This window comes from Antechinus flavipes, chromosome 6, assembly GCF_016432865.1.
Source record: "Antechinus flavipes isolate AdamAnt ecotype Samford, QLD, Australia chromosome 6, AdamAnt_v2, whole genome shotgun sequence".
NCBI classification, from domain to species: domain Eukaryota; kingdom Metazoa; phylum Chordata; class Mammalia; order Dasyuromorphia; family Dasyuridae; genus Antechinus; species Antechinus flavipes.
Genome location: NC_067403.1, coordinates 126956244 through 126983454, shown reverse-complemented (window position 1 = coordinate 126983454; position 27211 = coordinate 126956244). Strand labels below are relative to the sequence as shown.

At 33.9% G+C, this 27211-nt stretch overlaps 1 protein-coding gene across 2 annotated transcripts in view; it reads right to left on the bottom strand.

The window, feature by feature from the left end:
- Positions 1-27211, bottom strand: part of NDST4 (N-deacetylase and N-sulfotransferase 4) — a 387829-nt gene that overhangs the window by 28843 nt on the left and 331775 nt on the right. For both annotated transcript variants that reach the window (XM_051964927.1, XM_051964928.1), the window contains 2 exons: positions 26467-26590; positions 24511-24685 (listed from right to left, as the gene is read on the bottom strand). In XM_051964927.1, coding sequence (XP_051820887.1) covers positions 24511-24685; positions 26467-26590 — 299 coding nt within the window. The remainder of the gene's footprint in view (positions 1-24510; positions 24686-26466; positions 26591-27211) is intronic.

Below are 27211 nucleotides of genomic sequence, written 5' to 3'. Positions count from 1 at the left end.
AATAGAGGATAGTGAACAAATATTAAAGAGTTAGAAATCATACTAGAAATCACACACTAACATAAAGAGTTAGAAAATATCACAAAGTTAGTTTATATTTGAGTATTGGCAATAATTTACTAATTGCAAATCAAATACACCAGAGAAAATAACAGAGTAGTCCCCTATCTAATAAAATTAGGAAAAATCCAAGGAGGAGTAAATTTACTATATACCTGGAGTTTTTAATCTACAATCCATATATTATTTGACTATATAAGTTTTTAGGGGATTTATATCTATGTGTACACAGATATATCTCTGTGCATATGTAAGTGTGTAATTTACTTGGAAACTTGAAAATCTGATCAAGACAAACCTGAAGATAAAGAAGCAAGGGGAAAACTACAGATATTTAATCCACAAGTCAGAAGCAAGAGAAAGTACCAAGCATGACAAAAGAAGAGGAATATAAATAGAAAGATGCAGTAATTTTCCAGAAGAAAATATTAAAACAATAATGAGACTTGTGGTCTCATATATCTGTTGTAAATGTAGTAATATGATTAATGCAAGAGTTGGATTAGAAATTCATAGAGGTAAATTTGATTTCCAAAATATTATTGAGGTGTGAAGTCACATTCCAGGTGACTGGAATATAATTGAAATAGATGGTACAGGAGGATATATTTTTAAAAAGGATGGATTAGATAAAGTCACATGAAAAAAAATCCATAAATGAGAAGCAGGAAGCATTATGGAGGACAACAGAAAGAGGAGAAAAAATAATTTTGTCAGAGAGTATATTCCAGACATCCCAAAAAGCAAGAAGAAAAAGGTTTTAGGTAGTACACTGATACATTGTATATGACAGCTTCTTAATTTTTTTTTCCATTTTTACCACCCTTTTCCTCCTGAGAAATTTTTATACTACCCCAGATATATTGGTATATAAAACAGGTTTACAAATCAACATTTTCTTATAATAAATCATAATTTCTTGGCCTCCACATTCTTGATCCCCTATGTAGTCACAGCTCACAGTTTAAGAAACTTTTCTGTAGAGGGATGGAGAGGTAAGGTGAGCAAAATTGTTAGTCTGGAGACTGTCATATAAATATTAGTTAAATGAACTGAGTATAACTAGGAGAGAAATCTGGGTAGTGGCAACAAATGCAACTTTTGGTGAGTAGCCTAAGAAATTTCAAACATTAGGAAATAGATTCTAGATCTTAGTTGAAAACACATTTTTTTCCTCCATGTTGCCAATGAATCTTAGAAGGAAAAGACAGATTTATGAAGGGAAGAAGATTTTGATTTCTCCTGCATATTTAGGACACTTCTTAAAATTTTTTGTAGGGTTGTCAGGTAGAAATTTAAGACTTTTCTTATTAGTCCAGGGGTCAAAATTATGAGTTACAGGTGGAACTTTCAAATAGGTAGATTTTGAGTTGATACAGGAAAAAAATTCTGAACAATCCAAGTTGGTCATAAGTTGAAAGGGTTGACAAGGGATATTCCATTGCTGAAAATACTCATAATTACTTTTAAAAATTTTATTAAAGTTTTTTATTTTCAAAACATATGCATACATAACTTTTTGACATTGACCCTTGCAAAACTCTGTGTTCCAAATTTCTTCCTTGTTCCCCCAATCCTTTCCCCTAGATGTCAAGTAATTCAATATATGTTAAACTTGTGCAATTCTTCTATGCATATTTCTACAATTATTGTGCTACACAAGAAAAATCATATGAAAAAGGAAAAAATGAGAAAGAAAACAAAATGCAAGCAAACACTTTTATTGTTACAAAAAGATTGAAAATGCTATGTTGTGATCCACACCCAGTTCCCACAGTCCTCTCTCAGGCTGAAGATAGCTCTCTTCATTACAAGATATTGGGAATTATCCTGAATCATCTCACTATTGAAAATAGCCATGTCCATCAGAATTGATCTCCATATAATCTTCTTGTTGACATGTACAATGATCTCTTGGATCTACTCATTTCACTAGGCTTCAGTTCATATTAAGTCTCTCCAAGACTATCTGAAATCATCCTGCTGATTGTTTCTTATAAAACAATAATATTTCATAACATTCATATAACATAACTTATTTATCCATTCTCCAACTGATGGCCATCCACTTACTTTCTAGTTTCTAGCCATTACAAAAAAGGCTGCCACAAACATTTTTTGCATATGTGGTTTGCTTTCCCTCTCTCTCTCTGGGATCTCTCTGGGATACAGGCCCAGTAGAGATACTGCTGGATCAAAGGATGTGCACAGTTTGTTAGCCCATTGGGCATAATTCCAAATTGCTCTTCAGAATAGTTGGATCAGTTCCCAACTCCATCCCCTCCAACATTCATCATTATCTTTTCATGTCATCTTAGCCAATCTGAGAGGCATGTATTGGTATCTGAGATGTCTTAATTTGCATTTCTCTGATCAATAATGACTTAGAGTATTTTATGACTAAAAATGCTTTTAATTTCTTAATCTGAAAAAATTGTCTGTTCATATCCTTTGACCATATAATTTAACTCTTTTTGTCTAAATCGGGAACTCATTTTGACCATATCTTTGTATATGGTGTTAGATGTGAGTCAATGTCTAGTTTCTGTCAGACTAATTTTCAATTTTCCCAGCAGTTGTTATTAATTAGCGAGTTTTTATTTCAAAAGCTGGGGTCTCTGTGTTTCTCAAATAATAGATTACTATAGTTATTGAATATTTTGTCATATGGACCTAACCTATTCCATTGATCAAATATATTTCTCATTCAGTACCAAATGATTTTGAGGACTGCAGCTTTATAATATAGTTTTAGATCTAGTAGTTAGACCACCTTCATTTGTATTTTTCCATTAATTCCTTTGAAATTCTTGACCTTTTGTTCTCTCATACTTGATTTGTATGGCACTATTGAATAAGTAGATTAATTTAGATAGCATTGTCACTTTTATTATATTGACTCAGCCTAACCATGAGCATTTGATATTTTTCCAATTGACTAGATCTGATTTTATTTGTGTGGAAAGTAATTGTTTTATAATTGTGTTCATAGTTCCTGACTTTGCCTTAGCAGATAGACTCCCAAATATTTTATATTATTTACAGTTATTTTAAATGGAATTTTTCTTTATATGTCTTTCTGCTGGACTTTGTTGGTAATATATAAAAATGCTGACGATTTATGTGGATTTATTTTGTATCCTGCAACTTTGCTAAAGTTGTGAATTATTTTTTGTAGTTTTTAGTTGCTAGCAATCTCTACTTAGGCCATCATATCATCTGCAAAGAATGATAATTTGGTTTCCTTATTACCTATGCAAATTCCTTTAATCTCTTTTTCTTCTCTTATTGCCAAAGCTAACATCTCCAATACAATATTGAATAAAATGGGACTGATTCTAGTTTATCCCCATTACATATGATGCTTGCTGATGATTTTAAATAGATGCCATTGATCATTTTAAGGAAAAGTCTATTTATTTCTATACTCTCTAGTGTTTTTAATAGGAATGGGTGTTGGATTTTATCAAATGCTTTTTCTGCATCTATTGAGATAATCATATGGTTTTTGTTAGTTTGGTTATTGATATAGTCAATTATGCTAATAGTTTTTCTAATATTGAACCAGCCCTGCATTCCTAGCATAAATCCTACTTGGTCATGGCATATTATCCTGGGGATGGTTTTCTGTAATCTTTTTGTTAATATTTTATTTAAGATTTTTGCATCAATGTTCATTAGGGAGATTGGTATATAATTTTTTTTCTCTATTTTGATCCAACCTGGTTTAGATATCAGTATCATATCTATGTCAAAAAAGGAATTTGGTAGGACTCCTTCTTTCCCTATTCTTTCAAATACTTTGCATACTATTGGAATTAATCATTCTTTAAATGTTTGGCAGAATTCACATATAAATCTATCTGACCCTGGGGATTTTTTCTTAGAAAATTGATTAATAGGACTTCTGACCAAGATGGCAGAAAGGACACATACATCTATCTAAGATCTTTCTTGCTCTCAGAATACTTTTATTTTTAGAATTTCAAGTTTAATATTTGACTAGGTGTTTTTACTTTGTTTCTGTTATAGCTTTTTCAGTTGCAAGACCAATTCATTGACCTTCTCTTTCTCTATTTTATGTAAGTAGGCCTAAAATTAAAGGGGAGATTAATAAAATTGAAAGAAAAAAAACTATTGCATTAATAAATAAAACTTAAGAGTTGGTTCTATGAAAAAACAACAAAATAGATATACCCATAGTAAATCTGATTAAAAAAAGGAAAGAGGAAAATCAAATTGTTAGTCTAAAAAATGAGAAGGGAGAACTCAGCACTAATGAAGAGGAAATTAGAGCAATAATTAGGAGTTACTTTGCCTAACTTTATGCCAATAAATTCGATAACTTAAATGAAATGGTATAATACCTTCAAAAATATAACTTGCCCAGATTAACAGAGGAAGAAGTAAATTGGTTAAACAGTCCCATTTTTGAAAAAGAAATAGAACAAGCTATTAATCACCTCCCTAAGAAAAAAATCCCCAGGACCATTTGAATTTACATGTGAATTCTAGCAAACATTTAAAGAACAATTAACTCCAATGCTATATAAACTATTTGAAAAAATAGGGATTGGAGGAGTCCTTCCCAATTCCTTTTATGACACAGACATGGTACTGATACCTAAACCAGGTAGGTTGAAAACAAGAGAAAGAAAATTATAGACCAATCTCCCTAATGAATATTGATGCACAAATCATAAATAAAATATTAGCAAAAAGATTACAGAAAATCATCCCCAGGATAATACACCATGACCAAGTAGGATTTATACTGGGAATGCATGATTGATTCAATATTAGGAAAACTATTAGCATAATTGACTATATCAATAACCAAATTAACAAAAACCATGTGATCATCTCAATAAATGCAGAAAAAGCATTTGATAAAATCCCATTCCTAATAAAAACACCTGAGAGTACAGGAATACATGTACTTTTCCTTAAAATAGTCAATAGCATGTATTCAAAACCATCAGTAAACATCATATGTAATGGGGATAAACTGGAACCATTCCTAGTAAGATCAGCAGAGAAGATTGGCAGCAAGGCTGCCTCCTATCACCATTACTATTTAATATTGTATTAGAAATGCTAGCTTTGGAAATAAGAGTTGAGAAAGAGATCAAAGGAATTAGAGTAATGAGGAAACCAAATTATCACTCTTTGCAGATGATATGATGGTATACTTAGAAAACTTCAGAGATTCTAATAAAAAGCTATTAGAAATAATTCATAACTTTAGCAAAGTTGCAGGATACAAAATAAATCCATATAAACCTCAGCATTTTTATACATCACCAACAAAACCTAACAGCTAGAGATACAAAGAGAAATTCCATTCAAAATACCAATAGTAAAAAAATATTTGGGAATCTATCTGCCAAAGGAAAGTCAGGAACTATATGAGCAAAACTACAAAACACTTTTCACACAAATAAAGTCAAATCTAAACAATAGGAAAAATATTAAGTACTCTTGGATAGATCAAGTGAATATAATAAAGATGACAATACTATCTAAATTAATCTTTTTATCTAGTGCTATACTAATCAGACTCCCAAGAAACTATTTTAATGACCTAGAAAATAATAACAACAAAATTCATCTGGAAGAACAAAAGGTCAAAACTTTCAAGGGAACTAATAAAAAAAAATCAAATGAAGGTGGCCTAGCTGTTCCTGATCTAAAACTATATCGTGAAGCAGCAGTCACCAAAACCATTTGGTTATTGGCTAAGAAATAGACAAGTTGAATAGACTAGTGGAATAGATTAGGGTCACAGGACAAAATAGTCAATAATTATAACAATCTAATGTTTGACAAACCCAAAGATCCCAACTTTTGGGATAAGAATTCACTTTTTGACAAAAATGCTGGGAAAACTGGAAATAAGTATGGCAGAAACTAGGCATAGACCCATACTTAAGACTGTACACCAAGATAAGGTTAAAATGGGTTAATGATCTAGGCATAAAGAATGAGATTATAAATATATTAGAAAAACATAGGATCGTTTACCTCTCAGACCTGTGGAGGAAAAAGGAATTTGTGACCAAAGAAGAACTAGAGATCATTATTGATCACAAAATAGAAAATTTTGATTATATCAAATTAAAAAAAATTTGTACAAACAAAACTAATGGAAACAAGATTAGAAGGGACGCAACAAATTGGGAAAACATTTTTACAGTTAAAGGTTCTGATAAAGGCCTCATTTCCAAAATATATGGAGAATTAACTCTAATTTATAAGAAATCAAGGCATCTCCAATTGATAAATGGTCAAAGGATATGAACAGACAATTTTCAGATGATAAAAGTGAAATTATTTCTACTCATTTGAAAGGGTGTTCCAAATCACTATTGATCAGATAAATGCAAATTAAGTCAACTCTGAGAAAGCACTACACACTGTCAAATTGGCTAAGATGACAGGAAAAGATAATGATGAATGTTGGAGGGGATGCAGGAAAACTGGGACACTGATGCATTGTTGGTGGAGTTGTGAATAGATCCAACTATTCTAGAGAGCAATTTGGAATTATGCTCAAAAAGTTATCAAACTGTGCATAGCCTTTGATCCAGCAGTGTTACAACTCCTTATTTCCCAAAGAGATATTAAAGAAGGGAAAGGGACCTGTATGTGCAAAAAATGTTTGTGGCAGTCCTGTTTATAGTGGCTAGAAACTGGAAATTGAATGGATGCCCATCAATTGGAGAATGGGTGGGTAGATTGTGGTATATGAATGTTATGGAATATTATTGTTCTGTAAGAAATGACCAGCAAGATGAATACAGAGAGGCTTGGAGAGACTTACATGAACTGATGCTAAGTGAAATGAGCAGAACCAGGAGATCATTATACATTTCACAACAATACTGTATGAAAATGTATTCTGATGGAAGTGGCCGTCTTTGACAAAGAGAAGATTCAATTCAGTTCCAATTGATCAATGATGGACAGAGTCAGCTACACCCAGAGAAGGAACACTGGGAAATGAATGTGGCCTACTTGCCTTTTTGTTTTTCTTCCCAGGTTATTTTTACCTTCAGAATCCAACTTTTCTTGTGCAACAAGAGAACTGTACGGATATGCACATATATATATGTGCATATCCGTACAGTTCTCTTGTGTATATATATATATATATATATATATAAATACAGTTCTCTTGTGTGTGTATATATATATATATATGCATATATATATATATGTTTAACTTTAACATGTTTAACAGTCTTATACATATAAGACTGCCTGCCCTCTGGGGGAGGGGGTGGAGGAAGGGAAGGGAAAAGTTGAAACAGAAGTGAGAGCAAGGGACAATGTTGTAAAAATTACCCATGCATATGTTCTACCAATAAAAAGTTATAATTAAAAAAAGAGAAAATTGATTAATAGCTTGTTCAATTTTTTTTTTCTAAAATGGGACTATTTAAGTATTTTATTTCCTCTTCTGTTAATCTGGACAATCTATATATTTTTTGTAAGTATTCTTCTGTTTCACTTAGATCATCAGATTTATTGACATCTAATTGACTAAAACAACTCCTAATTATTGCTCTAATTTGCTCTTCATTGGTGGAAAGTTCTTCCTTTGCATTTTTGATATTAACAATTTGATTTTCATCTTTTCTCTTTCTAATCTAATTAACTAAAGATTTACTTATTTTGTTGGTTCTTTTACAAAACCAACTCTTAGTTTTGTTTATAAATTCAGTAATTTTCTTATTTTCAATTTTATTAATCTCCCCTTTTATTTTTAGAATTTCAAATTTGTAATTTAATTGGTGGTTTTTAATTTTTTCCCTGGCTTTTTAAATTGCAAACCTAATTATTGATCTTTTCTTTCTCTATTTTATAAGCTTTACCTGCTTTTGCAGGTAAGAATGTAGAGTTATAAAATTTCCCCTTATTACCACTTTGATTTCATCCCACAAATTTTGGTATGTTTTTTCATAATTGTCATTCTCTTGGATGAAATTATTGATTTTGCCTATGATTTATTGTTTCACCCACTCATTCTTTAGTTAGATTAATTAGTTTCCAATTAATTTTTGGTCCATATTCCCCTGGCCATTTATTGCAAGTCATTTTTATTGTATTATGATCTGAATATAATACATTTACTATTTTTGCCTTTCAGCATTTGATTTTGAGGTCTTTATGCCCTAATACATTGTCATTTTTTTGTAATGTTCTTAGTTCAGTTTTCTGGAGGTCTTGGGAGCCACCTTCATTTCAGTTAGAGTAATCACCACAGAATAGCCAGCTGTTAAAGTGAAAATTCTTTACTATCTCCTTCAAAGTCCTATCTCCTTTACTTGGGGCTCGGCTAGTTTTCTGGAGGGCCTTCAGAGGGGACTTGGTTTTATGGAGAAAATGCAGGAGGACACACCATGGTGGTGTGAGATGGATTAAGTCTGAGTTCAATGGTCTGTGCTTCAGTCTTCAGCCAACATAAAGGTAGACAATGGAATGAATCTGTCTCTCCCTCCCAGCTTATATACTCTACACTGAGTGTAAACCAATCATTATATCACTAGGAAACCATTATTTGTTGTAAGATTAAATTAATCATGCTAAACTTAGAGAACTATTAATCACCATGCTAAACTAGATAACCATTATATCATCAATTCCACTGACTTAACACCTTGTAAGAATTCTTGTTTCAAGTTCAGAGTTCTGGCCCATAACATTTTTTGTATAGGTTCCATGTACTGGTGAGAAAAAAGTATATTTCTTTCTGTCTTTATTCAATTTTCTCTAAAGATCTATCAGGCTTAAATTTTCTAGAATTCTATTTACTTCCTCAACTTCTTTCTTCTTTATTGTGTGGTTTGATTTATCTAGTTCTGAGAGATCAATATTGAGATCTCCCACCAGTATAATTTTGCTGTTTAATTCTTCTTGCAGCTCTCTTAACTTCTCTAGAAATTTGGATTCTATATTTCTTGGTGCACTATGTTTAGTATTGATATTATTTCATTATTTATGGTAGGATGAGTTGCCTTCCTTATCTCTTTTAATTAGATCAATTTTTGTTTTTGCTTGATCTAAGATCAGGATTGCTACCCCTGCTTTTTTTTTTTTTTTACTTCAGCTGAAGCATATTAGATTCTTCTTGAGCCTTTTACTTTTACTCTGAATGTATCACTCTCTTTAAATGTTTTAATTCATTGTAAATGTTTTAAATTTGTTAATTTAATTTGCTGTTTTTAAACTGTTGTAAACAATAAATTATAGGATTCTGGCTTTTAATCCAGTCTGCTACCCCTTTCCATTTTATGGGAGAGTTCATCCCATTCACATTTCACAGTTAAAATTACTAACTCTGTATTTCCTGCCATCTTGTTTTCCCTCAATTATATTTTTCTCTTTATTTTTCCCCTTTCCTTGCTCCCCAGTATTTTGCTTCTGACTACCCCCTCCTTCAATTAGCCCTCTTCTTTAACAGCTCCTCCCCTTTTCTTATAACTTTCCATTTTTACTTCTGTTTTCCCTTCTCTTATTATCCTTCTTTCTTTTTCCCTTCTCCCTCCTACTTCCCTATAGGTTAAGAGAAGCTTCTTTGTGAAATTAAATGTGTCTGATATTCACTTTTTGAGCCAAACCTTATGAAAGCAAAATTTACACAATGTTCATCCCCCTCCTTTCTTTCCCTCAATTTTAATAGGTCTTTTTTGCCTTTTCATGAGATGTAATTTACTCCATTTTAACTCCATTTCCCTCTTCTTCCAGTAGAATCATCTTTTTTCTTCTAGTTTATTTTTATATCATCACAATAAAATCAATTTATATCTGCACCCTCTAAGGATACCCATAATAGAGATACAGATCTCAAGAGTTAAACATATCATCTTCCTATGATATATAAACTTTTTAAAGAAAGTTATTTTTCTTTCCTTTTTCCTTTTTATGCTTCTTCTGAGTTCTATATTTGAAGATCAAATTTTCTGTTCAGCTCTGGTCTTTTCATCAGAAATAGATGAAATTCACCTGTATCATTAATGTCCATGAGATAATGCTCAATTTTGGCACAACCTAAGTTCCTTTGTTTTTTGAATATCAGATTCTTTGCCCTTTGATCCTTTAAAGTAGAATCTATTAGGTTCTGGGTAGTCCTGATTGTGGCTCCTTGATATTTTAATTGTTTCATTTGGGCTGCTTGCAATATTTTCTCCTTGTTCTGATAATTCTGAAATTTAGCTATGATGCTTCTTGGAATTTTCATTTTGGGGTCTCTTTCAGGAAGTGATTGGTCATTTCTTTCAATGGCTATTTTACCCTCTGATTCTAGAACACCAAGGTAGTTTTCCTTGATGATTTCCTGAAAGAGGATGTCTAGGTTTTCAGGAAGTACAATAATTCTTAGATTTATTTTCCAGGTTATTTGTTTTTCTAATAGGGTATTTTACATTTTCTTCTATTTTTTCATTTTTTTGGTTTTATTTGACTAATTCTTGAAGTCTCATTTAGTCATTCATTTCCATTTGTTCAATTCCAATTTTTAGTGAATTATTTTCTCCTTTAGTTAGCATTTTTACCTCCTTTTGCATTTGACCAATTGAACTTTTAAATGAGGTGTTTTGTTTATTAGATTTTTTCCCCATTTCACAAATTCTGTTTTTTTTTTTTTTTTAACAAATTGATTTCTTTTCATATCTATTTTGCAAGGAGTTGTATGCTTTTTCCATTTCATCAGATCTATTTTTAAGGAGTTTTCTTCAGATAATTTGTTTTTCCTTTTCTAAACTCTCTTGCAAAGTTCTCATTTCCTTTCTACATTTTTCTTCTAATTCTCTTTGAAGATCTTTTTTGAATTCTTCCAAGAGAGCCTTGTGAGATGGGGACCACCTTATATCACCCTCTGGGGCTTCATATGGAGATGATTTGTCTTTAGGATCCTAAGAGTTTGAGGTCTGTTCTTCTCTTTCTCCATAAAAGCTATCTATGGTCAAAGTTCTTTTTGCTTTTTCACTCATTTTTTTTAAAGGTTGAGGTTTGCTCTTAGGGCAAAGAGGAGATTGTCTAAAGCTTTCTCAGCTGGTGACAGTTGCTTTAGGTTGCCTTGGAGCTAGTGCTGGTGACTGATTTCTGATGCTGCATAGGTGTAGCTGGGTCCTGAGTTTTTCTGGTGTTCAAAGGCTCACTATTTATCTTTTGTATTTGCATTGGATGTCTCACAGCTAACTTGCTGATCCACTGGCTTGTAATCAGGACAGAGTAGCCAATGAAGGTGTATTTTACCTAATAGCCTCCTATTAGATTCGCTGGTACAACACCCTGGCTTTCTGTGTTGAGTTTACACTTGGCCGCTTCCTCCTGTGTCCAATTGAAACAGATCTTTTTTGAAGTTCTTCCAAAGTATCTTCTGCTGGAAATTTGTTATGCTCCAAATATTTGTGGGTTCTATCACTCCAAAATCCCTGGGCCTGATCTGGTGTTGATCTGAGGGACACTAGGAAGAGCTCAGATAAAGGTATGTCTACTTTCCACCATTTTGGCTCTCCCCCATAATGATTACATTTTAAAGATGTTGTGAAAGGGATTTTTATTCATATATGCAGTTCAACTATGGATTTAAGTAGACCTTAGAGATTGTTGAGTTCAACCCCTCTTTTTACATAAAATAAAATTGACAGAAAAGTTAAATATTTTTTTTTTTAAGGATCACAGATTGTAAATATGTGAAGAGAAATTAAAATATAGATCCTCCTGATTCCTGGGCAATTAGATGACTCATTGTCACTTCTGGAGCCAGGAGAACTTGAGTTCAGATCTGAGTCTGGGCAAGTCATTTCATTCTGTTAGCCTCAGATTTCTCATTTGTAAGAAGAACATGGCAAACCAGTTCAGTATCTTTACTTAGAAAACCCCAAACGGGATCACAAAGAGTTGGACATGACTGAAATGACTGAAATGATAGCAACAATAAAATAATTCACTAATTCTAAGTGCTTATTCAGTAATTCTTTCTCCTTCTAAGGTAAAATGGTATAGAAGAATGATTACTTTTGGAGTTGAATAACCTAGTTCGAATGCTAATTATTCTCCCTTGTCACTTGAGTGACTTGGCATGTTACTTTATTTCTCTGAACCTCAGTTTCCTCATTTTTTCAAATGAGGGTATTAAACTAGCTTATTTCTAAAGTCATTTCCATCAATAAAGCTATGATCTTACTTCTGAGGTGTCTTCTAATTTTGAAATCCTGTAGTTCCAACATGTGCTACTAGTGTGACTTTGAGCTCCTTACCTCAAACTGTCAATCAGCCCAGGCATGAAAGGTATTTTATTTATATGTGAAAATGGATAATAGAATGGTTAGGTATAAAGTAGATACAGAAAGAGGTGAATGAAAAAGGATAGATGGATATTACGCAGTAGTAGCATTGATTATGGTAGGTTAGGTAGTAGAAAAGATATTGATTTGACAGATTTTGGGTTTTCTATATCACAGTTTCTCTCCATTAGTGCAGTATTTGCTGAGCATCTTGTATGGAAATGCACTGTACTGTGTACTTTTGGTAACATATACATATATGTATGCATATATATTTTATGTGTGTTTTATGTATATCATATATATGCATATACACATGTATGGTTTGAATCTATGATTTTATTCATGAAAGAACTCCCTAGTGCCTAGGATTTGTCACATGTCAGAGATAAGATTTAAACTCAGGTCTTTCTGACTCAGAAGTCAGCTCGCTATCCCATTATATCATATCACCTCTTCACATAAGAAATACAGTGATCCTGATGGTGGAAGTGACAGATGACCCAGATAGTACAAACAAATATCAATAAACATATAGCTATATGATCATTCAAAGATTCTTAACTTTCTACATCCTGGAATGATAAAAAAAATTAAAAATTTTTGAAAATTGACTAAGGTACAAATACTAATAGAGGGTTTATCATGGAAGATGCACAGAAAACAGAATTAAGCACTAATTCTGTTTTATATCGCTTTGAACAATTTCAATGTAAAGTTAAGAAAAACAACTTTCTTCCATAAAAATGAATCAGGAAATTGGCATGTCATGGCTAGTATTATAGTACTTGAAGTACTTATAGTACTTGAAAGTTTGTACATTTAAACCTCACAATAATACTGTCACATGGTGTTATTATTATCCCCACTTTGCAAATAAAGAAACTGAGAAAGTAAATGATTTGCACAGGGTCATATAGTAAATAAGCACCTGAAGTAAAATTTGAACTCTGGTATTCCCAACTCCAAGCCCTCTACTCTATTAATTGTGCCACCTAATTATCCCTTTTAAAAAGAAGTGAAATAATTCAGGTGAGTAGTTTAAAGGAACTTTACCTTTATAGAATCTTAATTTGGCTCATTATAAAGATTGATGTCAGTGTTTATTTCATCAATGGATATATTGAGAAGAAAGGAATTGGCTAGATATTACAAGTTGGGGCTGACTAATTTTAAAATATGGAGCTACTGACATATTTTGACACTGAAGACTATTATCAGTTTAAAACATCTCCTTCAAAGCATTCTCATTCAGGTTATTAAGAAACATCTTAAATACATTAATTTGCTTCACTCAAAATGCTCTTCAGGAAAAAGAAAATGTTACCTTTTTGTAAGAAAGAGTTTCCTAAGAAAAGATTGCTCCTTTTTAATGAAAGCATCCAGAATTCGTTCCTCTAGGTTTGACTTTAAAGCGGTTTTCTTATGCTTTGGAAGCTCAGAGGCTCAAGGATTACTATACTTATCTTGTTCTGAAATATGAGAGCCATATGGTTTGAAAGGCACAGCGTAATGTCCTCCATGCTTTTTAAAGAACTTTCATTGCAGATACCTACCAAAGATGCTAAGTAAGAAAAAGACTCATGTGGCCAGCTCAATTTATGAGAGCTATTTATCAAGTCTGGGGATTACCCACCTTCCTTTAATCTTTTCCTATGGATTGCTGTTTAGATTCTGAGAAACACATGATGAAATTTAACAACTCCACCAAAAACCTGGAGACTGAGAAATTGTAACAAGTAATCTTTTTTATGGGTTAGATGATCCCAGGAGGAAAGGAAAAGAGATTTAAACAATTGGATGAAAAGGGGTTTCTAAATTATCTGTTAATGATAGAATAATATCATTTTTATGAGAAGAGATAATTGAGAGGTGATCTTTTTTTTTGTATGGATAGTGTAAAAATCTTTTAAAAATATAATTATAAAATAGAATGAAGCAATTTGTATGCATTTACAAATTTGGCAGTGAGATTCTAACTTTGTTGTTTTTGATGAGGAAGCTTTTCCTATCAAGCATAGACCAGTATGTGCATTGCCCTATCTAGTGTTAGAGGGAGACACCTGGGGACATTGAGAAGTTAAGTGACTTGTCTAGGATCACACAGTCATTATAGAAGAAGGACCTGAATCCAATTCTTACTAGTTTTAGTGGTAGTTCTGCTAGTTGTAATATATCTTATTGCTGCTGAAGCAGAGGAATAGGGACTATGATTTCATTGGTATAGGCCATGCTCCAGAGTGAAAATTACCAATACAATTTGGCATGTTTTCTGCAATATCTAGTCTTACAAGAGAGTTGCTTAAAACCTTGGAAAGTCAAATTCTTGTCCTGGGCCACATTACCAAATGTGTATACCAATCCCATGCTTTCATGGCTTCTCAGTCACCCCACCTTTCCATTGTTAACAATTGAAGAAAGCTAAATTTTCAAAATGCACCTTTCATTCTTACATAACCATGTAGATTATTGCATTATTATTATTCTGATTAATTATTTTTATTATTATAATTTAGTTCCCTCTGTGATATAACAGAATTGTTGAGAAGATTCCATAGGTCCAGAATACCTCCCAGTTGTCTTATTGATATGTGAAATTCTATTAGAATAATTTATTTGGTTTGATCTGTTATCCCCTGTTAAAATTCAAATTGACCCTAAAGCAGTGACATTTTGAGTTTTATCAGCGACCTGACTCTATCAGTGACCTTAGTATAAATAAAATTCATTATGATTTGGAAAGTCATTTGCACTACAAACAGAAGACTTTGATTTGAATTGGACATTTACTATTTAATTAATCTGTGATTCCAAGGGCACATTGCTCTATTTTCCTTGGCCTCAGTTCTTTACCAATAAAAACTGGAATGATAATTATAATCATCTACTTCACAGCCAATATAGGAAAGTACTTTTTAGTACTTTAGTAGGGAGCGTCTATAAAGATAGCTGAATCTATCTGATGGGAGCAGTTGGAAGAGGATAACTGCTATGACATAAGGAAGGTGATGTCATGATATGCAAGTGAATTGTATTTAAGTGAGGGAGGGATGTACAAAGTTACCAGCCTCACTTTCTCTTCCAAAGCTCTGTCCAGTAGACAGAGCAGAGGAAAGGATGAGGTAAACTACTGTGCCCATGCTTATGGGTAGTGGTTAATTTTATAGAGATCCCTGAAAGTTCTAACCCAGTCTTGTAGCTTAAGCAACCCATTCCTTGAGAGACCACACACAGAGTATAGAGCACAACTGCTCTATTACATCACAAAATATTCAAGTTATTCTGTGTTTCTAGCAACAAGACCAAATGAGGGAATGAGAACTAACAATATGGCTGAATAAGATATCTTAAAGAGACAAATATAATAACTATTAAAAATGAAAAGTTGTATTTTACCGTGAAATTTCCACATGAGTAGTGCAATTGAATTAAAAATAATATATTGAATTTCTATGATTTATTTTTTTCAAAGTATTTCCACATATTTGATATATACAATTGTACTTTAAAATTGTCATGAAAGACAACAAAAATATCTTTTATCATTACTTTTAGATTTGCTAGTTTCTTTCAAAGTTCAGTTCCAGTGGCACATTACACATTACATATTACATTCATATGATTGAATTTCTTTTTAAAATTATCTTGAATTTACTTATGTATTTTACACCTACAAGTTTGGATGCATGTTGTCTCTCCCAATAGAATATAAATTTCGGAAGGGAATTGTTTGTTTTTGTGTTGGTATTCACACAAGCACAGTGGCTGACGTACTAAGCACTTATTAAAATTTTCTTGGCTGATTATTAACATTTAACAGGGAAAGGACTTGTTCAAGTTTCCAAGGTTAGTAATGGAGCTAAGATTTGTATCTAGATCTCCTGATTCTGATATGGTTGTTCCATTATGACACTGGTCATACAATTGCTCAGCAAAAATAACTTCAGTAATCTTCAACCTCTCCCACAATACTTATTTTGATACTTTCTTAAAACTAACAGACACTTGTAATATTTAATTTTCCTACAATTTCAATTTCCTACAGACTTTCATACATTTTCATAAGACCACCTAATGTGTTTACAGATAAAAGAAAACTGGACAGTTTTAATTTATTTCTTATATCAGAAAGTCCTTCAGACATCTGAGGCTTAGAGAAGTTAGTTTCATAACATTGATCATTTAACTAAAAAGGAGCAGAGTGTTCAAATTGTTTAGCATGTAAAATGTATATACTGTATTTAAGGAAAAATTGAGGACCATCCCATCTTTGCCAAGAGATTATCTACTTTGCCTTTCCCATTCTTTTACTTATTTTCAGTCTTTCCCTGGCTATTGACTCATTTTCTACTGCCTACAAATATCTTCATGTTTTTTATTATATTCTGAAAAGACGCTTGATCCTTCCATCTTCAGTATCATCCTACATCTCTTCTTTTTGTAGTTAACTCCTTGAAAAAGTCGTATTTCAAAAAGGTACTTCCATTTTTTCTCACCTTGTATTCCCTCCTTAATTCCTTACAGTACAGTTTCTCTCTTTCTTTCTCTTTTTGAAAGGCAATTGGGATTAAGTGATTTGCTTGGGGTCACACAGTTAGGAAGTATAAGTGTCTGATGTCAAATTTCAAATCAGTTCCTCTTGACGCCAGGTCTCTGACTTTAATGCACTGTGCCATCTAACTGCCCCCATACAATACAATTCTTACCATCTCATTTCATTGAAACTGCTCTTTCCAGTGACTTCCTACTTTCTAAATCCAAGGACTTTTTTCTCAATCTTCCTTCTCTCTTTAGCCTTTAATGGTATTATTTATTTATTTTTCTTGACATTCTCTTCTGTCTAGGTTTTTGGGACATTATTCTTTTAACTATCTAGCCACTCCTTAGTATCCTTGCTGGATCCTTAGCTAGATCATAGTAATTAAACACAGATGTCCCTTAGGGTTCTCTTCTTTCTCTCTCTCTTTTGTAAAGGGCTGAAACTCTGAATCATCCAAGAAAACACTTAAGGCTACCTATTTGATGTGAGATAATAATTTTATTATCTCACTTGAGCTAAACTATTAACTTTCATTTTATAGCTGAAATGGAGCAGATATTAAGAAAAGAATCACCCCCACCCCCACCCCCACCCCAAAGGAGCTCTATAGAAAGCATACTTAGACTAATAAAGAGGCAAGGTTTGCTTGTAACTTGGGAGCCGATTGGTGGGACTCTTGGAAACATTAGAATGCATCTCCCCTTGGTTCTTCAAGGAAGAAGACATAGAGGCAGATAATTGGAAACTAGTAGATCAACTATGTGAACATTATAATGATAATGGTCCTGATTCAATTTCTAAGAAATATTTTATATTTACAACATAAAACGATTGGCCTTAAAGAATCCTGCAAGTTCTAGAAAAAAGAAAAGTTCTAAAGAAAACAGTTAAGCAAGGAAGCCTGTGGAGAAAGAGGAAGAGAAGGGGGAGGATACTGATAAAATAGCTGAAAGGCATATGGAACTTAAAGGATGTAGTGATTCTCACTCTCACAACCCAGCTTCACCTCCACCTACATTCGAAGCAGGCTCTTGACTCTCCCTTCTCCATCAACTTCACCTTCCTGGCTGGAGGGAGGAGGAGGAGGAATGAGAAGGGCAATGATATCACCAGCACCTACTCCCCCAGCAATTACCCCCTCCTATGACTAGATTGCAAAAGGTAATACTTAAAGCCAAAGAGGAAGGACAGAATATAGCCAATTTGAGAATAGAAATTTATCCTGGGATTGAACAGCTTAACTTTTCAGGTCAAGAAAGGAGAAGATAGCCTCTTTTTAAACTGGAAATTACCAAAGATCTGAAAAAGGCTTGCACTCTTTATGGGGCTACATCGTCTTATGTTAAGATGTTATTACAAAATTTGGCTTATTAAATTTTAAGTTGTAGTGACTAGAAATCTATAGCAAGGACATGCTTAGAACCTGGACAAAACTCGTGGCTTTCTGAATATAGTGAACTCTTTAGGATACAAGTGCAACAAAATAGGCAAACTGGAATTAATACTCCAATCACCTGTGACCAACTAACAGGTGTAGATTCTTATGCAGACACTTCAGCACAAATTAATTACCCCATAACAGCATATAAGATAGTTGTTTCTGCTGCTATCAAAGCAGGGAGCTTTATCCCAGGTAAACAAGACAGAGGAAAAGCTTTCATGAAAATAGCATAAGGTCCAAATGAACCCTTTACTGATTTTGTGGAACATCTGCAGACAGCTGTCATATGAGCTATTGGTGAAAATGCAGCAACAGAAATTATGATGAGGCAATTTGCTAAAGAAAATGCTAATGAGGTTGGTAAAAGAATTATACTAGAACTAAACAAGAATGCTACTTCAGAGGAGATCATAAGATGCTGTGCCACAGTGGGCACAAATACTTTTTATACCCAGGCTATGACGCAGACTTTTCAAGATCAGAACAAGGGAAGACAGAGTCCCTTTTAGCAAAAGCCTTCCAGAGAGATTCATCAATGCTTTCAATGTGGTAAAGTAGGGCATTTGGAAGCTCAATGCTGACATAAAGATAGAGTGAGAAAACAGGGTGGGAGAACAAGATCTAAAACCCCATGTCCAAAATGCAACAGAGGCTTCCATTGGGCATCAGAATGTAGATTGATTCAAGGAAATGGAATGGAGGGCCCAAAGCAAAAAATACTTGGGGCATAATGGTAGCCGATGCTACACCCAGAGAGTCTTTAGAAATTCAGTACTCAGACATGACTGATCAGCAAAGAAGCAATCTGATGGGAAAAAGGGATTACATAATCAATCTGGTAGGAAGCAACCTGATGTGAGAAAGGGATTACAATTGGGGACAATAGAGTTGTATGCAGCTGGGACTACTGAGATATTCCCTGAAAAGGTGAAATCTGTTCTTCTCCAACCCATGGATCCCTTGCCTTGAGGTACAGTAGGCTTGACCCTTTCAACTCCTGAGAGTACTTACAAAACAGTGTTCATTGATATACTGATGTGGGAAACTGGGGAATGTGTAGATAATATCCCAGTCACTAATACAGCTAGACAATGTGTGACTTATCAACCAGGAGAAGTAGTAGCATCAGGTTTACTGATACAGACTCCTAATAGACAATCTGGTGATAGTTAACCCAGATTCTGACTCCAAGCAGCAGAATCCAGGAATGTTCTAAACAGCAGCTGTGACAACTGACCATCCTATGCTCACTATCTATATAAATGGCATATCATTAGAAGGATTGGTAGACACAGGTGCAGATCATACAGCATTAGAGGTGCCAACTGGCCCAGTCACTGGCCAAAGATTAAGATAGACACCTATATGTCTGGTATAGGAGGATCAATAGCAGCTGAAGTTAGTGCTACCCCTTTTAGATGGACATTTGAAGGCAAAACAGGAATTTTTACTCCTTTTATAATTGAAAAAATCCCCATCAATCTGTGGGGGAAAGACATTTTACAACAGTTAGATTAACAAATGAGTACTTTGGTTTTTTAGGCAGGGCTGCTGTTGAAGGCCTGACAACACTCTCATCTGTTCCTACTCAATGGAAAACTGATACACCAGTGTGTATAGAATGGTGGTCCTTAGCTAGTGATCAAATTCAGGTCTTATTAGATATAGTACAGGAGCAGCTTGACCAAGGACACTTACAACATTCTCCAAGTCCTTGGAATTCCCCTGTATTTGTTGTAAGAAAAAAATCTGGAAAATGGAGGATGTTGACTGATTTAAGAAAAGTAAATGAACAGATGGAAAATACGGGAACTCTTCAGCTTGGACTTCCATATCCTAAGTTGCCTAGAGAATGGCCTCTTTGGGTTATATACATTAAGGATTATTTCTAATCTATTTCTCTAGATAAGGAAGATATGAAAAGATTTGCCTTTTAAATGCCCAGTGTTAATTAGTTGAGCCTTATAAAAGATATGAATGGACAGTTTTGCCACAGGGAATAAAAAATAGCCCTACTATGTGTTAAATGTATATTGCTGCTGCTCTTATACTATTTCCAAAAGTAATGTTATCATATTACTGAATGTTATATTGAGATGTGCACCTGAGGAGCAAATATTAGAAGCATGTCTACAAAAGACCATAGAAACACCAAGGAACTACCAATTGCATATAGCTCCAGAAAAAATTTAAAGCCATGCTACTTTTCAATATTTAGGATATGAAATATACCCTGAGGTGCTTATTGTACAAAAACTTTTTTTAAGAACAGAGAGGCTAAACACCTTAAATAACTTTCAGAAATTGATGGCGATATCCAATAGATGTGTCCAGTGTTTGGCTTAACTACCTATCAATTGCAATTATTGTATGACATTTTAAGGGGAGACAGTGCTTTTAACTCACCACACCAGCTTACAAAAGAAGCTCAAGAGGCTTTGAGAGAAGTTGAACTGGCTTTATCCAATGTGGTTGAAAATGTTACTCAAAAACTCTTGGAAATATCAGTTTTTGCTACAAAAGAGGCACCTTCCTTCATGAAGGAGATAGTGTGATCGAGTCGGTGAACCTCCCAGCACAACCAGAACAAAGCTTTACTCCTTATTGAGGGCTTGTGGCTAAAATTTTATTAAAGGCCATTAAGTGAGTAGTACAATTATCTGGCACAAGACCTGACAAGATATATACCTTTTATACCAATGCACAAATTAATGTATGCTGTGAAACCATCCCAGAGTGGCAAATTTTAATGGCCATGGCTCCAAATTTTACACACGGGTCTCCATTAAAGATAACTTGACTATTACATAATTGACAATGGATTCTTGAAGAAAAGGTTTCTAAAGTTCCTCTTAAAGGACCAACTATCTTTACAGATGCATCCAAACATAACACTTTGCTGTATATTCTTGTGACTTAACTATAAAGAGAGTAGTCAGAACTCCTTTACATTCCACTCAGCAGAATGGATTGTAAAGAGTCATTCTAGCTCTTACTTATTACCCAGGAGAAATAAATATAATATCTGATTTGGCCTACTCAATAGGTGTAGTACAAAAAATTGCCACAGCCCAAATAAAATTTGTAGCTTCTAATATATATCAGTTTTTTAAAAAGAACTTCAAGAGCAAGTGAGAGAAAGCATCCAGGTATGATTTATATCTTGCATGTTTACTCACATAGTGGACTTCCAGGTCCTATTTTTGATAGTAGTTCAAAGGCAGATTGCCTTCTAACCGTTTTGGCCAATACTCCTTTATTTCAGCCAGCCCAAGAATCTCATTCTAAATATCATCAGGCTAGTAGAGCTTTACGTTTGCAATTTGGGATAACAAAAGAAGAAGCTAGGAGCATAGTAAAAACCTGTATAGCTTGCCTTCCTTTCCACACTCCTACACTCCCTCCTTGTGGTTTAAGACCCAGTGACATTTGGCAAATTATAAATCTTTTGGTCATCTGTCTTTTATCCATGTTGTAGTAGACATCTTTTCAGGATTTACTTTTGCAGTACCAGCAGCAAAAGAGACAGTCCGAGAGTCACTGAATTCTTTATACAAGCATTTCAATTACGGGTGTGCCACAAGCAATAAAAACAGATAATGGACCTGCATATACTTCTAAACATTTTGCACACTTTTGTGCACAGTATAAGATTTTACACACCACTGGCATACCCTTTCATCCTCAAGGACAGGCAATAGTAGATAGAAGAAACGGAGACATCAAGACACTCCTCCAAAAACAAAAGAAAGGGGGAGCCACAGGTAACCCTAGAGAACTTTAAATTTAGTTCTTTATACAATTACATACTTTATTTTTGATAAAAATGTATTGGTTTCGCCAGACAGGTTTTATAACCCACCAGAAGTGCAGTGTTCAGGCGAGCAGCTCCACTATCTTTAGATAATCACCAGGTGATGAGAAGAGATCCAGAAAGTGGTGAATAGAAGGGACCAGATAGGTTAACTGCTTGAGGGAGAGGGTTTGCTTGTGTCTTTACAGATGGAGAAGGAATCAGATGGGTGCCAACTAGCTATATTTGCATTGTCCATTGGAGAGAGATGGAGCAGACCTTGAAATGAAAGAGAAGACCCCAGAAACATTGGGTGGTTCCATTCCTGATTGTGCCCACCACTGAAAGAGCATGGCAGTTATGGCAATGACTTATGGACATCAAAAATTGTTAATGAGACTGATGCAGGACTTCAAAATTCTCAGGAATCATTGGAATTCCTTAGACATGATGAGATTGTTGTAAGACTTGAAAACCACCAGGAATCACTGGATTCCTTGAGACATAATAAGACTGTTGCAAGACTTCAAAATTTGCAAGAATCATTGGATTCCCTAACACATAAAAAGACTGTTACAGGACTTCAAAAACTTGCAGAATCATTGGATTCCCTGACACATAAAATAATGGACAATAGATTTGGATTATCTCTTGGTTGCTGAAGGAGTTGTATGTACATTTACATACCCTCCTTCTAGGACTTCTGAAAATCTTTTACAATACCATGTTATTCATATTGTTTATGATATCACTGCTTGAATGTACAATTCATGTTTTTTACACCACATGGAGCTTGAACTGGCTGTGGGGAGAGTTATTACTACTAGCCTGTGCTATATTGCTATGTGCTTGTGTAATACCTCCCATACTGATGGATTTGTGTATACTTGTTTCTAATAAAACCCTTCAGCCCAGAAACCGGTAACAATATCTGGCTTGACTTCCTACTTTCCTTTGGTGTTTTTCATCTCTCTTCCTGAGAAGTCAGGGAGGACATGATCATCTCCTTTTTAGTGTTTTCACCTCCCTTGCTGAGAAGTCGGGGCGGGCATTGATCACCTCCTTTTTGGTGTTTTCACCTCCTCTCCTGAGAAATCAGGGGGGGCGTGATCACCTCCTTTTTGGTGTTTTCACCTCCCTGAGAAGTCAGGGAGGGCGTGAGCACCTGTGTTCTAAAACAAAAGAAAGATGGTGAAATATAATGTCCAGACTAGCTCCCTGGCAGGCCTCAGGAAAGGCCAGAGTCAGGATAAATCAAAGTCCTTGGTCTTTAGGGGAGAAGTGAAGGAAGCAAGCAAGCTTCTACATGGCTTACCAAAGATGTATTCTGGATTCTGGATTCCGTAGTCTCCAGCTTCTCTCCTCCTCGTTCTGCTGCCAATGCCTCTGACTTCTCTCCCTTAGTCCTCCAATCCTTGCCTATGATTATCTCATCAACAAACATTCAGCAAGCACCAATGGTGAGGAGAGCCATCATCTAAATATATGCTAATAGAGCTATTATCTTACATCAAATAGGTAGCCTTAAGTGCTCTCTTGTAAGAGTCTGAGTTTTAGCCCTCTACACTCTTATTTTCCCTGAGGCATTTGGGATTAAGTGACTTGCTCAGGGTCACATGGTGAGGAATCTGAGACCAGATTTGAATTCAGATCCTCCTGATTTGAGGACTGGTGCTCTATCCACTGAGTTACCTAGCTGCCCTCTTCTTCTCTCTCTACATTATTTTTACTTGGTAATTTCATCAGCTTCCATGGCTGTAATTTCCAATATGCCAATAATTCTCAAATCATTCTATCTTCCCCCAAACTCTCAGGTGTTCTCTAATCTCATATCTCCATCTTGCTTTCATATATTTTATACTGAATGCCAGAGACATCTCGAACTTAAAATGTTCAAAGCCAAATTTAGAACTTTTGTCTACACTTTCCCCGCCACTTTGATCTTTTCTATTACTATAGAGTACAACACCATCTTCCCAATCCCTAAACTCACAAATTAGAAGTCATCCTTGACCCATCATTATCTCTTAACCTTCCTCTCATATCTCATTGGTTGTCAAGACCTGTTGATTTCACCTCTGCAACATCTTTCATAAAGCTTTCTGCAATCTTTTTTAATTCCATTCCTCTTTCTCTATTATTTCTTATTTATTATGTATAGAACTTGTTTTGTATATATTTAGTTGTATGTTGTCTCTTTCATTAGATTTTAAGTTCAACTGTCTTTTGTTTTTATCTCTAACACTTACTCCAGTGCCTGACACACTTGTTCAATATATTTATTTTTTATTGATTGATTGTTATTGTTTTTATTTGCTTTTGTTTTACATAATACTCTTAAACACAAGCATTTTATATTTACAGCCTTAGAAAATTTAAATACCTGGTACCAGGAGTATGCTCGGTCTGAAGGATCAATAAGAATGGTGATGATCTTGGCCTTGGGAACCAGAGATGCTGCTCTCCTGGGAGCTTCTTCTGAGTGGAAATAGTTGGCACTCTTCTCAAATAGAAAATCATTGGTAATATTAGAAGGAATGGGGAAAAAATCCATATACCTGGAATAGGAATGAAACAAAGACCTGGAGTCAGAATATGAACTCTTTTGTACATTTTCTCTGTAAAAATTCTAAGCCCTTTGATTTTTTCAAGTTCAAATTTTATATACATACAAATTTTAATAATCTGAGGCTAATGCTCAAGTCAGCAGGTGTTCCTTTTAAGTAAAAGAAAAATGTTCATACTATTCTTATGACTCATTTCACTGGGGGAAAAAACTGTTGGGCCATGAGTCAGTGTTACTGAAAGCTGAATCAAAAAAAAAATTAGGTTTATCATGATTTTAAAAAATCTGTTTTCCTCAAACCACAAAATTATGTGTGTAAACTTGAATGTCAGATTTCTTAAATTAAGATTAAATGTTCTTATAAGAAAGATGTGGAACTCCAAATAACAATAAGACACTAAAGAGATTAGAGTATAGTTGTTCTTTTTTATTTTTTAAACTTCTGAATAATTTGTACTATAGAAAGCAATGTGGACACACTATTGTCTGTAATTAAGAAAATATTTCCTGCTGGTTTGATCCCATGGAACCTTTCTAAGTTCACTCTTCCATATGCCATATAAATGTTCTTTGTTTAGATTATGGAGTTAGTATGTTCTGAGGTTATGCATTACATTTGAAAGCTTCCCAACTGCTTCTCACATCTAAATCCATCTAAGTCTCATTTCTTCCTTGGATACTGACAATTATATTTTACAAATGCCAAGAGGAGAGGAGCATTCCTTTCTTCCCTGATTCAAAAGTGGTACACAAATTGGGCTCAGTTATAGGAGAAAACCATTCTTTTCTAATCTCTAGGTCATCTGTGGTGGCTCTAGTGTTTTCTAGAGACAATCAATCACATTATCATAGTATATAGTAAGGGCATTATACACATGCAAAAATGTCCACTTTTGTTCACTGATATTCATGTATCTAATCCAGTGCCTGACAAGTGGATTTTTAATTAGGGGGTTAGGCTTATGTGTGATATTAATTCACTTAGCATATAAGTATATGTATTCAAGGAAATTCTCCTCACAGTGTTCCTTAATTTCTGAAGGACTGAAAAAAATCATGTTAATATATACTTTGAATGTTTGGAATCAAAGTAATAGAATAGAGGAGACTTCAGAAGATCAATTATAGCATCAGGTACATTTCATTATACTCTTGAAGAAAATATGCATATTAAAGCATTTTTGATGATACTGGTTGTACAATTTATGTACCTGAGGACTGCATTGTCTTAAAATGTGTATGGAATTAGTGATGATGTGGTTTTATCAATGTTCTGTTATAATTTGAATGTTGAATGCCACTGTATTGCAGTATAACATGTATATAGTTAATGAATATACACACAGATACATATATATAAAACATATATTACAAATTATGTTATCTGAGTTTCTTCAAGCATCAACAGTAATATAAATGAGAAAACTGACTATATCTTTAAAAAATGTTTTTCTAGATATAATCAAATGATATAATGAAATAACCTTATTAAATATTCTGATGTTTCCTCTGATGAGGAACTTCACTATGTTCTTTATTCAATCATATTATTTTGTTAGAAAAATATTATCATTATTATACGCTTCAGATAAAATTATGGACAACACTGATTAAATTTCTATCATTATGAATTAATTTCTAATTCATTGTGATAGCATTGAGCATAACACATTCATCTGGTAATTATGCAGATGTTCTGCATATATCTATAATTGCTCCATTGTGATTTTGTGTGTTTTCATAATATACTTTCTTTTTTCTTATTCATCTTACCAGTCAATTCCCTTCTGATAGTTGTTTCCATTAAAGAACTGAACTTCTTCAAATGTTTTTGGACTGGGAAGATTGCTGATGATAGAAGGATGCATAAGTAGAAATAAATAAAGTGCAGTTGTCCCTACAGCAAAGAAGAAGATAAAGGATTATAGAACATAAATACTGAAAAAAAAAAAAGATGGCTTAGCCTTTACTTCATGGAGTATTTATCAAAAGAAAAAGGGAAGGGAAATAACCATTAGTCAAAATAGTTCTTTCCAGTGTTTAAAGAATTTCCTGATAATGTTCAGCTTTCTCAAGCTAATAATATCCTCTATTATAACTTGTTGGACTCAATGTTGATGAGATTTTGTTATTGATTTAATGTGATTATAACAAATTTATTATTAAAGAACAACAAAAATAATAAATTAATTGCTAAAATGTAGACAGAAGTGAGTGGGAGGTGGAGTAGGGGAGGCGGGACAAAGGGAGATCTTTGTTATTGTTATGCAATTGTTTTGGTTGTTCCAATTTTTCATGACTCATTTGGGGTTATCATTAGGCATTTGTAAATAATAAATGATTTGCCCTGCCTCCAAATCTCTGGGGATGGAGATTATTATCTTATTTAGCAATGTATTCTTATATCTCAACACCCCGATGTACTAGAAAGTCTGTTTTTTAGTTGGCCTTTTAAAAAATCTTAACTTGGGACTTCATGATTGTGGAGAACTCCCAATATAGAAATTTACTTCAACTG